Genomic DNA, 12392 nt, shown 5'->3' with positions numbered 1-12392 from the left:
CTTTTGAGGTTATGATGAACGTCGTGGCGTGATCCAATATTCCTTACATTTCGAGGGTACAGCTCTAAAACGGTGTTCACAGGCAGGCCGCTAGTTAGTACACCGGACCGAACCTATTGGTAACTCTCTTGGAGGCTTCTGGATCAGCTAGTGTATAATCTTGCTATCTCTACTCTGCCAGATAGCGACTGGAGGGAGTCCGAGTAGTGTGTATGCGGGGAGCATTGTCGAGGCCACGTTATGTCTGGGATCTGGGTATATTCTTACCACATGTACGCCATATCCAAAAATTTCATTACTTCAAACAGCATGTCCCACCCACTCTTTCTTACCATTGAATACACCATGAATTGTCAAACTAATATAGCAAGCTTATCTGCGAAAAGATCTAAACCTCCCAAGCACTTCCTAATTCATTTCACAAATATACGTGGTCTCAATTCTAATCTCAACGATGTCCATTTCCACTTGCAGTCTGCCAAACACCATGTACTTTTTCTGACAGAATCTCAGTTATCGGTTGATTCAACTACTGCTCATCTCAGATGCCCAAATTATTCGCTGTATGATTACTTTCGCCTCAAAGGTGGTACTTGTGCATATGTCCGTTCTGATATTCCCTGTCAGAGACTTGGCAATTTGGAATCTCCTCTCTTTGATCTTCTCTGGCTTAAAATCTCTCTACCTCATTGTGTCAAATTCATCTGTTGTCTCTACCGTTCTCCCAACTCAACTAATCACTTGGAGCTCTTTGACTTCCTCTCTTTGCAACTTGACTTTCTCCAGTCCAACTTTCCTAACAGTGAGGTAATTTTCCTTGGTGATTTTAATGTTCACAACTCCAGCTGGCTTCCATTTTCTAGTCACACCGACCCGGTGGTCAAGATGTTGAGGCTTTTGCAATTACTAATGACCTAGCACAGATTGTTCATTTACCTACAAGAATACCGGACAATCCTAATCATACAGCCAATATGCTTGATCTTTTTCTCACAAACAACCCTTCTAAGTACATGGTCAAAGTGAGAGCTCCTTTAGGCACTTCAGATCACAACTTGGTGATTGTCTCTTCTCCAATGGAACCCTTATCTCATGGCTATTCCCAACTTCGTGTTGTTTGGCATTACAAGAATGCAAAATGGGATGACCTGCGAGACTTATTTTCTTCTTTATCTTGGTCGGATTACTGTTTCAAAACTTCTGATGTCAACGTTTGCTCAGTCGTGTCAGTGAAATTATTCTTGCAGGAATGGAATCCTTTATCCAACACTCCACTTTAAAATCTCGTCCTTTATCTAAACCTTGGTTTTCCAATAAATGTGCTAAGGCTGTTCAAGAGAAGAATGTTGCATATCATAATTGGCTTGTTTCTAATTCTTCGGTTTCATTTTCTGCCTACACCAAAGCTCGCAACAATTGTAAAGCAATTATTAATCAGTCCAAACTAGAGTTTGAACAGGCTAAGAGTAGAAAACTTGCTTCTTGCCCTAATGGTAGCCGAGCATTCTGGTCTCTTGCCAAAGCTACTGGCCGCAACTTTTACCCATTTGTGATCCCACCTCTGTCCAAACCAAATGGTTCTGTTGTCACTTCAGCCAAGGATAAAGCTGACCTGCTAGCATCCCATTTTCCTTCCAACTCATGTATTAATGATCTTGGTGAAACACCTCCCACCATTCCCAACACGCTCCATTCAATGCCTCTAGTGGTCTTCCGTCAAAAGGATATCAGATGGATTTTGATGAATCTTGATGCTAAGAAAACACTAGGTCCTGATGGTATTTCTCCACTTGTTCTCAAAACCTGTGCTCCTGAACTTACTCCTATTCTTTGCCGCCTTTTTTCACTTTCTTATTCCAAAGGTGTTTTTCCTTCTGCTTGGAAATTTGCTCATATCCAGCCAGTTCCTAAAAAGGGTGACAAATCCCTCCCATCCAATTATCGTCCCATTGAAATTACTTCTACTCTTTCTAAAGTAATGGAGAAATCAATTAACCGCCAACTCTTAAACTACCTAGAAACCTTCCATCTGATCAACAATCGGCAGTATGGGTTCCGTCAGTGTCGATCAACTGGTGATATTCAGGCTTATGTTACCCATTTATGGACTAATTCAATGGAAAGGTTCGGGGAAACACAAGTAGTTGCTCTTGACATCTCAAAGGCTTTTGATCGTCTTTGGCATAGAGGTCTTCTAAACAAGCTTCCATCTTATGGTTTGCCAACCATTTTTAGTAATTGGTTATCCAGTTTTCTCTCTGATCGCTCACTGAGGGTGATGGTAGATGGCTCTCTGTCTTCTAACTTCTCCACTAATGCCGATGTCCCCCAAGGTTCAGTTCTTTCCCCCACTCTTTTCCTCTTGTATATTAATGACCTTCTTCCATTGACTCGAAATCCTATCCATAGTTTTGCCGATGATAGCACATTACATTCCACTTTCCATTTTGAGAAACCTTGTCCTTCCTGCTCGATTAGCTTCAACTTCTCAAAAACCTGCTACCGATTCCTTAAATGCCGATCTTCATGTAATTCTCCAGTGGGGCAAAGACAAATTAGTTGATTTCATCCCTTCTAAACTCAGTCTTGTCATATCTCGCAAAAAGGATTCTTCTGCTCCTATGCTTATCTTTAGTGACACTCCGATTTCTAGGCAAAATGATATATCTCTTTTGGGGATTACCCTGACTTCTAATCTCTCTTGGCACAGGCACATTACAAATATTGCTTCCTCTGCATCTAAAAAACTTGGTTTTCTCTTTTGCTCTGGGCGTTACTTTTCTTCTAAACAGCTGCTCACTCTGTATAAATTGCAAATATGCTCTGCCGTGGAATATTGTTCCCACATCTGGGGTGGTGCCCCCAAAACCTCTCTCAGGCTTCTTGATTCCATTCAGAAGAGGGCAGTTAGATTAATTAATGATTAATCTCTAACAGAGTCTCTCCACTCGCTGTCTCATAGACGCACTGTTTCTGCTGCATGCCTCTTCTACAGATACTTCCATGGGCACTGTTCTTCTGAATTGGCTTCTATAATTCCCACTCTCTCTTTCAAAACAGTCTGCACACGTGCCGCCACCAGCCAACATCCATTTACTGTCCAACTTCAAACCCACAGAACCAACTTTTCATCTTCCTCATTTATTCATTCAACTGCCATTTTCTGGAACAACCTTCCTTCATACGTATTTCCTGAAAATTACAATCTACAGAAGTTCAAGTCCAATGTCAACAAATATCTTCTTTTGTCTTCTCAACCTCCCACCCAAGCACGGTACTAACTACTATAGGTTCTAATACCTCTCGTGTTTGGGGTTCACATAAAAAAAAAAAAAAAAAAATGATGACAACACAGAAAGAGTTAATGCAGTTTTATAGGGGAATGAGGGTCAGACACCACTTGGGGAAACATTTGTGCAGGCTGGATCACAATATATGAACCATATCACGCATAAGACAAATGAGGAAGATATTAGACAGTAATCAGTGCATTATAGCCTAAGTTGCTGATGAACCAACAAATTTAATAACAACAACAGCTCAAGAACCGCTCAACATTCTCAAGTTGACGAGTGGCAACACCGAAGATATGAAAGTGCAAGAAGTGACAGTGAACCTAAAGAATTACTATGTAGGCAAAAAATACTGACAAACAGGAGACAAAAAATACCTTGAGATGGTTGGTTACTTACCAACAAATTATTGCAGTCTGAGAAGTTTTTAGTGGGGAGGATGCCAGGATGAAGTTCAAGGTGTATTTCTTGTGGTATTGACCAGGTGTACTGGCTGTAGTGTATGGATCCATGAATGTTGTACTATACACTGACATTTGAACAATTCTGAGTGCATTAAATGTGGAAATTTTATGAATAAGCTGATACACATTCCAACATGACAGAATTCCTCATCGGAAAGCAAGGGTGGAGCTCCCAAATGCTTAAGGGAGAAGCACATCACAATAACACAATCTTTCTAACAAATATTAATAAAAGTCTTCCAATACAACAAAGCACTTATCACACCCAAATGTGAGTTAATACACTATTAATTTCTTTGAATAAGTGCACATTTTTTCAAAACTACAAGTATCTCATGACTTTTGGGAGGACAGTGTTATATCACTTTGTATGTGTATCTGCAAAAGCAGTATGCCTATCTGACAGCCTAAAATAAATTAAGAACAGGAAAACGTGCTAATAAACATAAATTGAAGACATAAGCCTTTGGATACTTTAACTACATTCATATTTACCTGAATGCTTCATTCATGTTTTCATAACTGAACTGATCTGGAGCAAGGGCAACAACTACAGCATTTGGATTTTCAGTATTTACACCTAAAATAAAAATATTTATACTGTACAGTCAGTCCTCGTATAACACGTGTTTACACTACACGAATTCGATCATACATGATTTATAAATAGGGGAACGATATCTTATATAACACGAACTGAATTCGCTTATGCACGATTCGCCTTTGTGTTTACAAGAAATGGCAGTCGAATGCAGAATCACCCCAACCGAACACAACACGATAGGAATGAAGAGAAGATTCTGAAAATGTATTTATGTTTTTTATATCAGTGAAGGGGAAACACATTTCACCATAATAACATAAAATTCCAGCTATCGGTATTATCGCAAATGCAATTAGATCGAGTTTACTACCAGTTTATAACAGATTCCACTAGCAGAAACGTAACTGGAAATTGTTTTTATTGTTTTATGGTAGTAACCCCCAGAAATGTGCTTTAGTAAAATGTGAGGTGTTACTAGTGTATCTCTGCCCTTACGGTGTTGTTTATTCAGTTGCTACACGTGCGCAGCTTTATTTATGTGTATCAAGCGTGACTCCTCGTTTTGTATTTTTTTTTTTTTTTTTTTTTTTTGGTAGTTGTTGGCGCATCGGCTTCTGTGGGCATAATGCACCTCCCAAGGTTTTTGCAGTATATCCAAGCCCGAGGCGGGATTCGAACTCGCGACCTTTGGTTTGCCCGGCAGGCACTTTACCCACCCAGCTAGCCCGGTCGGCTTTGTAATTGTGCTTTATTCCCTAAAAATGAGTAAAATACTTAAAAGGTGTGAAAAGGAAGCTTCCTGGTAAAGACACTGCAGATTCAGAGAGAAAAAGAAAAGCAATATCGATAAACAGAGGGCGGACTGGATCAAAAATTCTTACCCGGGAAAATTTATAGTGGCTTCATACTATGGTTTAGAGCCAAAATCACACCGGCCTCCGGATTTCCCCGGTAAGGCTTATGGCCAGTCCGCCTCTGTCAATAGAGAAAAAATATGAAATTGTGAAACGCTTTGAGCAAAATGAAAGACCATGTGATATTTCACGTGCTACAGACTTAAATGAGGCAACGCCGAGAATTACAAAGAATGCAGAGAAAATAAAAACAACTTTCATAGCAGGAACAACTCAAAGTGTAATTAAAATCCATTAGATTAAGACACAAAGAATTGGAAGAGATGGAATGGCTGTCATCTGTTTGGATAGAAAACCAAACAAAAAACAAGTTTGCTTATGATGGAAGCAAAAGCATTAGCAATATTTTATTATGTAATAGTTGTAATAAAATATGTAAGTATTTTATTATGATAATTTATTGTGTTTGGTAATGTTTTGGTTACAAATGTGTGTTCAATCTTGGGTGGTCAGCACCTAACCCTATTTTTCCCATAGGGCCTGTTGTTTGTATTGCACAAGTTTGCATTGCATGAGGGTTTTTAGAAACACAACTATCGTGCTATATGAGGACTGACTGTACGCTTAATATTTATTGGCAATTGAAGTAATACAACACTCAGTTAGTAAGTCAATTAATTGATTAATGAATTTCTCTCTCTCTCTCTCTCTCTCTCTCTCTCTCTCTCTCTCTCTCTCTCTCTCTCTCTCTCTCTCTCTCTCTCTCTCTCTCTCTCTCTCACACACACACACACACACACACACACACACACACACACACACACACACACACACACACACACACACACACACACACACACACAAAATTACATACAAAAATATTACACCCTCCAAAAGTACATAGCTTAATTTTGTGATGTATGAAGGTTCTACTGTTCACAGATTGAGAATGCAAGTAGAGGAACCAGAACAGCATCCACCAATTTTGCTAACTGTGTATGTATATATATATTTTTTAATGTTAACCTCAAACATGGAAAGGATATAAAAAAATAAATACAAAACACTGATCTGTTTATTAAATAATTATCATAGTTAAATATTACCTTTAATGTAAACTTGTTGACAAAATGCCCCAAGTTTTGTAACTACATTAATCTGTCTTGAGTAGTCAGAGCTTCTAATATTTTTCAAAACTTGCCTTCAATCCATTCGGCTTAATGCATAAAGTGAAAGAAGAAAACTAAAAATCTCCTCCCCTTATGTGGAGGAAGTTTTCAGTAAACAGCAATCTTATTGTTTACTAGGTAAGTGTTCACTGTTTGCTTAGTTAAGGTTATTTAACAGTTACTGTTTAAGAAAATGTAAAATACTGTTTATAATTGCACTTGCAAATTTCAAGATAAAACTATGATTTTTTCTCTTTTTTCACATTCCATAAAAACTAAAAATGAACCAAGAAAAAAAAAAATTGATTTTTTCCGGTTCTCTGGAAAAAAAATCAAATTATACCTGGATTATATTTCAGGTAGATATAAACTAGTCTGCAATCAAGTCCCAAAGGAGAGGTTAATCAAGCAAAGGCAGATTACAAGAAATCTTTGGCAAAGGATGCAAAGAAAAACAGCAAAGACTACTTTACTTATATCAACTCTGGAAGGAAGGTGATGAATCAGATTGGTCCACTTGATATCAATGGTTCGGCTGTTGATGATCCTGCTCAGGTAGCTGACAAACAATGAGTATTTTGCATCTATATGCACACATGAGGAATTATGTAGGGAAGTGGAGGACAGAAGCGTATTAAACTTTAACAGGGAGCTAAATGATTTTGTAATAACTGAGAACAAAGTAGAAATGAAATTGTTGAAGTTAAAACATAAGAAATGCACCCCGAGTGGATGAGATCTATCCAGTAATATTAAAGCAGGCAGAAAAGAAAGTAAGCAAACCCTTATCCATAATTATGAGAAAATCCTTGGACTCAGGGGAGGTCCCCATGGACTGGAGATGTGCAAATATATTCCCAGCTCACAAAGGGGAATCAAAGGGTGACACGAGTAATTACAGACCTGTTAGTTTAATTTCTCTTCAGGGAAAATAATGGAGTCACTGGTTAAACAAACATTGCAGGATCATCTAGACAAGACTGCAGTAATAATTCAGACACAGCATGGGTTTGTTAGTCTTGTCTGACAAATTTGATTGGACATTACGATGTGGTCACAAAGGAACTGGATGCAAAAAGTAATTTTGATATCACATTCTTGGATTTCAGGAAAGCTTTTGATACTGTTGCACATGGAAGACTACTGTACAAACTGGAGCAGTATGGCATTAAAGACAAGTTGCTACAATGGATAAAGCTTAAATAAATTCAAAGAAGAACTGGACAAACTTTTGGAGTAAGTGGATGGGTGAAGTGGGAAGTTTTTTTGGTTTTTTTTTTTGCCTGATGCTGTATAAGCTTGCTTTCTTGCATCATATGCCTCTACTAAGGCAATTGTCAGGCTGCATCTTGAATATGTATGCAAGTCTGGAAAATTCATTTTAAGAAGAATGTGGAATTGTTGGAACAGGTGCAGAGGAGTAACAAGATTAGCCAAGGACACAAAAGGGTATGCTTACCATGGAAATCTTCAGTTTTGCAAATTGCAGTGCTTGGAAACTAGGCAACTACAAGGACACCTGAGTGATATGTTTAAGGCTTTAAATGGATTGAGTAAACTAAATGCTGATGGCATCCTTACTCTTGCTCAGACCAATGCACATAAGGGGACAAAAATTTAAATTGGAGGAAGGATGGCTGTAGGATAGATATGCAGAAATTTGTTCTCGGCCAAAGGGTGGTTGATTGTCAAAACAGACATCGATCTCATGTTGTGGAAATAGGTGTTTGAATAAATTTAAGGGAGACTTAGATAAATTATTAGAGGGAATGAACAGATGTGATGTGGGAAGGTATTTTTATTTTATTTTATTTATTTATTTATTTTTTTTTGGCTGATGCTGTATAAGCTTGTCTCCTTGCGCCATTACTTATACTACACTGTAGTAAGTTCAAAACCACCAAACACACTTATGATGCCAAGTAACTCATATATGCCCTATGAATATGATTTTGGTAATACTGAAAAACACTTAAAGGAAAGAAAGTGTTTGTGAGTGTTAATTATGAAAATCACATAAAAATATGCAAGAAACTAAACTTTTATGACGAGTGTTAATGATGAGGAAAACTTAAAATATAGGTGTGTGTGTGTGTGTGTGTGTGTGTGTGTGTGTGTGTGTGTGTGTGTGTGTGTGTGTGTGTGTGCACGCGTGACCATTGAAGGGTCATAACTAAGCAGATAGCTAAGAGAGCCAAATTTTTGGAAAACAAAGTTTGTTTTCAAACACATTCAGGAAAAGGTTTGGCATCAAACCTGGTCATAGCATGCAACATCCACACTTTATAAACTTGCAGAAGGGCTGAAGCAAGAATTATGATGCCTGTGGCCCTTACAAACAAATACAGTAAACCAGTTATATTTCATAGCTTTAGCTTCTCAAAAGCTTGCTAATATTTGCAAATTGTCAGTATATCCCCCAAACACATCATAGATACCTCAATATCATTATTACTGATGAAGGGGTGCATAAACAGCTGTTGTCCCCACCAAAGAACTTGACTGATCACTTATCTAATACCTTCCGACATCCTTCATTACCTCAAGTTTAACAGCTACCATAGCATGCAAGCAAAACTTTTTTTAATTCCACTTGAACAATACCAATATTTAATCTTTTCTTAATGGATAGAAATGCTAATAGTGTGTCTTGTTAAGTTTTAAAAAAATTTAAATATTTTAAAATAGATTGTGTGTGTGTGTTTTACATCTTTGATTTTCAAAAATATAAAAAAATATTAATTTTGCTAAAAATTACAAAAAAAAAAAAAAAAAACAATATTAGATATAAAATTCATGCATTAGTCTCAATCTCTTCAATTTTCCAGTTCAAAAGATTTAGGTGCATGAAATTTAAAACTGCACATATATTCCATAGAATATATGTCATTCTATTGTTATACTGCCATTGTTATACGATACAACATTATTCCCAAACTAGATAGGGTTAGCTTAGTATAGTATAGTATATAATATTATCAATTAATCAGTAAATTTATTAATCTTGTTGAACTTCATTGTCAATTAAATTGTACTTTTAATTAAATATAACAACTTAGATTTTACGAATGCAACATAATTAATCAATACATAACTTGATATGGAACTTATATAAAGAAACTCGAAGATAATACTTGACACTTAAAAATATATAAATAGATATATAGTGTTACAACTGCGTCGGAATAAAAGTTTAGGGTTATAATTTTGTACTGAAATTGACATTTTATGGAAATGAATCATAATCACGACTCAGACCAGAGCAGCAAAGCAAAAAGCTCAAGCTAAATGGAGTGCTGTGGCTCAGGGGAGAACTGGGGGGGGGGGGGGACAGTTGCCCTCTGAACCACAGCCTTTTAAAATGCACTGCTTGCTTGATGTTTGTGGAGCAATCAGGTATGGAACACGATATTGCCAAGGGGGGATGTCTTTGTGTGCTTGTGATGTAAGGAGGAAATGAGGCAAAAACACAGCGTTGTTATGGGCCCATATGAGAACTTGAAAGACAGGGTGGATACCCTTGAAGGATCTAAATTGAGGGGCCCATCAAGCTTTTAGCTGCCCACATCAACGTCGGAGCTTGGACTTGATCATCACGCAACACAGCGGCAACCCCCAAGGCAGAATGCGCTGGTCCAACAGGAACTAGTAGTTGCTGGTGACGCTATTGTCAGGGAAACGGGAAACATGCTTTGTAAAAAGGATAGATGGAACAGGACCAGGGTATGTCTGCCAGGGGCAAAGGCTGATGACATTGTAGAGCAGATATCACCTTTTAAGGGCACAAAGGGTGATATTGCTGTACACGCTGCACTAATGATATTAAGAGTAGGAGACTGGCAGAATTACTTAACAAGTACAGGTCACTGTTGAAAAAAAGCCAAGAATTAGGGTTGAAATTGAAAGTGTCTACAATTCTACCTAGACACGATAGGAGGGAGTATATGATGAGAGCCTTGTCGATCAATTTGGCCCTGGAAAGATTGTGCAAGGCTCAAGGGGTAGAATTTTTTTCAGCCTAGTCTGTACTTGTTAACAGGAGAGACTGCTTCTACAGGGATGGGATACACTTAAATAGAAAGTGTGCAAGAATATTTGCTGATGCTATCAAGGCAGTTTTGTTTTTTGTTTTTGGTTTTTTTTAGGAGCATTAGCAACTAAGGCCATATTGCTCCGGGATATGCGGTGGTCATTCCCTGACCTTTCTGCATCCTCCATATTTGGTGGCGACGGGCTCGAACCCCGGTCTAATCAAGAAGCGTGTTCTACACACTACTGCTCCTTCTCTCCTGGCTACGGAGGCGCCTGCTATCAAGGCAGTGTTAGGCGGGTCGGAAAACTGCTAGCTTGGGGGGGTACAAGATTTGATTTGTATTTTATTGGTGCATTAGTAACTAAGGCTATAATGCGCCAAATTCAGGGGGGGGGATACAAGGACTAATAGATTAACAGTAGCCACTGGATTGATTCTTGCACTGCTTGTATTGGAATGAGCAGCAGCCTGGAAAACAAGATGCAGGTATTTCAGAGAGTGCTGGGAGTCATTGCAGTACAAGTAAACACATGGGTTGTATTAGGGTAGCTAAGAATAGAAACATGTGCATGTATACTTGCATGTACACCAATGCTAGGAGTTTGGAAAATAAATTTGATGAATTTGAGGTATTGCTCAGAACATCAGAGGCAGATATTGTTGGGATATCAGAAACGTGGTGTCAAACAGATATAAGGAATGTAGAACTGGAATTTGGGGAGTACAATGTGTATAGGAAGGATAGACAAGATAGGAAGGGAGGAGGGGTTATACTATTAGTTAAGAAACACAAAGTCCAAGGAAGTGAAGACAGTCGACATGGCTGGACAGTGCAGTGTCGAGTCAGTTTGTTGGGACATAAGCATTGGGAGATCAAAATTGAGAGTAAGAGTGTGTTATAGGCCTAATGACTCTGATGAATATAATAAGGAACTGTACAAGGAAATAGAGTGGGCCAGTAAATCAGAGTGTCTTATACAGGTGACCCCCGATTAACACTGATAATTCGTTCGGGAAAAACAGAGCGCTAAGTGAATACACGCTAAGCGAGCTCCGCATTCCCATAAGGTGACATATGTATTTGTAAGTTGTGTTGGTGCCATAGGATATTTCCTAATCAATAATAAACGGTAGTGAAAAGATGCACAAATGTCGGTCAAAATATTTAATATTCAAATATTTGTACATATAAAATATTCCGCATTACATACGTATATAATTATGTGGTAACTACTTACGTATCAAAATTAATCTTAAAATTCCAATTAAAATCATGAATTTAATTGATCTAAATTGATTTAATTTAATTGATGAATTTAATCATTAAAAATGTGTCAATTTTGGGTTGAACTTTGGCCCTCTTCTAAATAAACCAAAAGGGCTATTAATTTTAAATCCTCCGCAGCGTTACCACCCGACAATAAAGTCACCCGATCCTTCGCCGCTTTGAAACTTGGCATATTTTTTCTTCTTTCAATATGAAACGTCTTTTAGCCATTCGTTTCCACAAAAGTCCTGCTTCATCTATGTTATAAACTTGTTGAGAAATATAACACCTAGTACGCCTCTTCAATAATTTTAAGTTCTTTTCTGAAAGTTTCGGCTCCTTGATCTGCACTTGCAGCTTCTCCCTAGATTTTAAATCTGTTCAACCAGCCCTTACCAGTTTTAAATGGTTCCACATATATTTTTTTTTTTAGGTGAGTTTTCTTCAGATATTGGCTAATCTCTCTCTCTCTCTCTCTTTTTTTTTATAATATTTAACTTAACTGAATTCTGCATTGGATATTATCTTCAATAAAATTAGTTAACGTCTTTCCATTTCAATCCTAATAGCCGGCCTAGCCCTAGTTGCTTGCAGTGGAACAGTTATCTTCTCCACTGCTAAAATTAATTCTTGATTTTTTTATAATTGTTCTTACAGTTAAACTTGCAGGTCCTAAATTATGGCTCACATCCGCTTGTTGTTGACGGGAATCAATTTGCTTCAAAACGTCTAATTTAATTTTCAAATTCAGTCATTTTCTTACATTTA

General features: G+C 37.7%; 1 protein-coding gene across 2 annotated transcripts in view; it reads right to left on the bottom strand.

Moving 5' to 3' along the window:
- Nucleotides 1–12392, bottom strand: part of LOC150089760 (haloacid dehalogenase-like hydrolase domain-containing protein 2) — a 71594-nt gene that overhangs the window by 43391 nt on the left and 15811 nt on the right. For both annotated transcript variants that reach the window (XM_090368786.1, XM_090368787.1), the window contains exon 3: nucleotides 4253–4337. In XM_090368786.1, coding sequence (XP_090224912.1) covers nucleotides 4253–4337 — 85 coding nt within the window. The remainder of the gene's footprint in view (nucleotides 1–4252; nucleotides 4338–12392) is intronic.

This window comes from Mastigoproctus giganteus, chromosome 2, assembly GCF_048544385.1.
Source record: "Mastigoproctus giganteus isolate SK-2022 chromosome 2, ASM4854438v1, whole genome shotgun sequence".
Lineage (NCBI taxonomy): Eukaryota > Metazoa > Arthropoda > Arachnida > Uropygi > Thelyphonidae > Mastigoproctus > Mastigoproctus giganteus.
The sequence above is the reverse complement of the archived record's forward strand: the minus strand, read 5'-3'. Positions and strand labels throughout refer to the sequence as shown.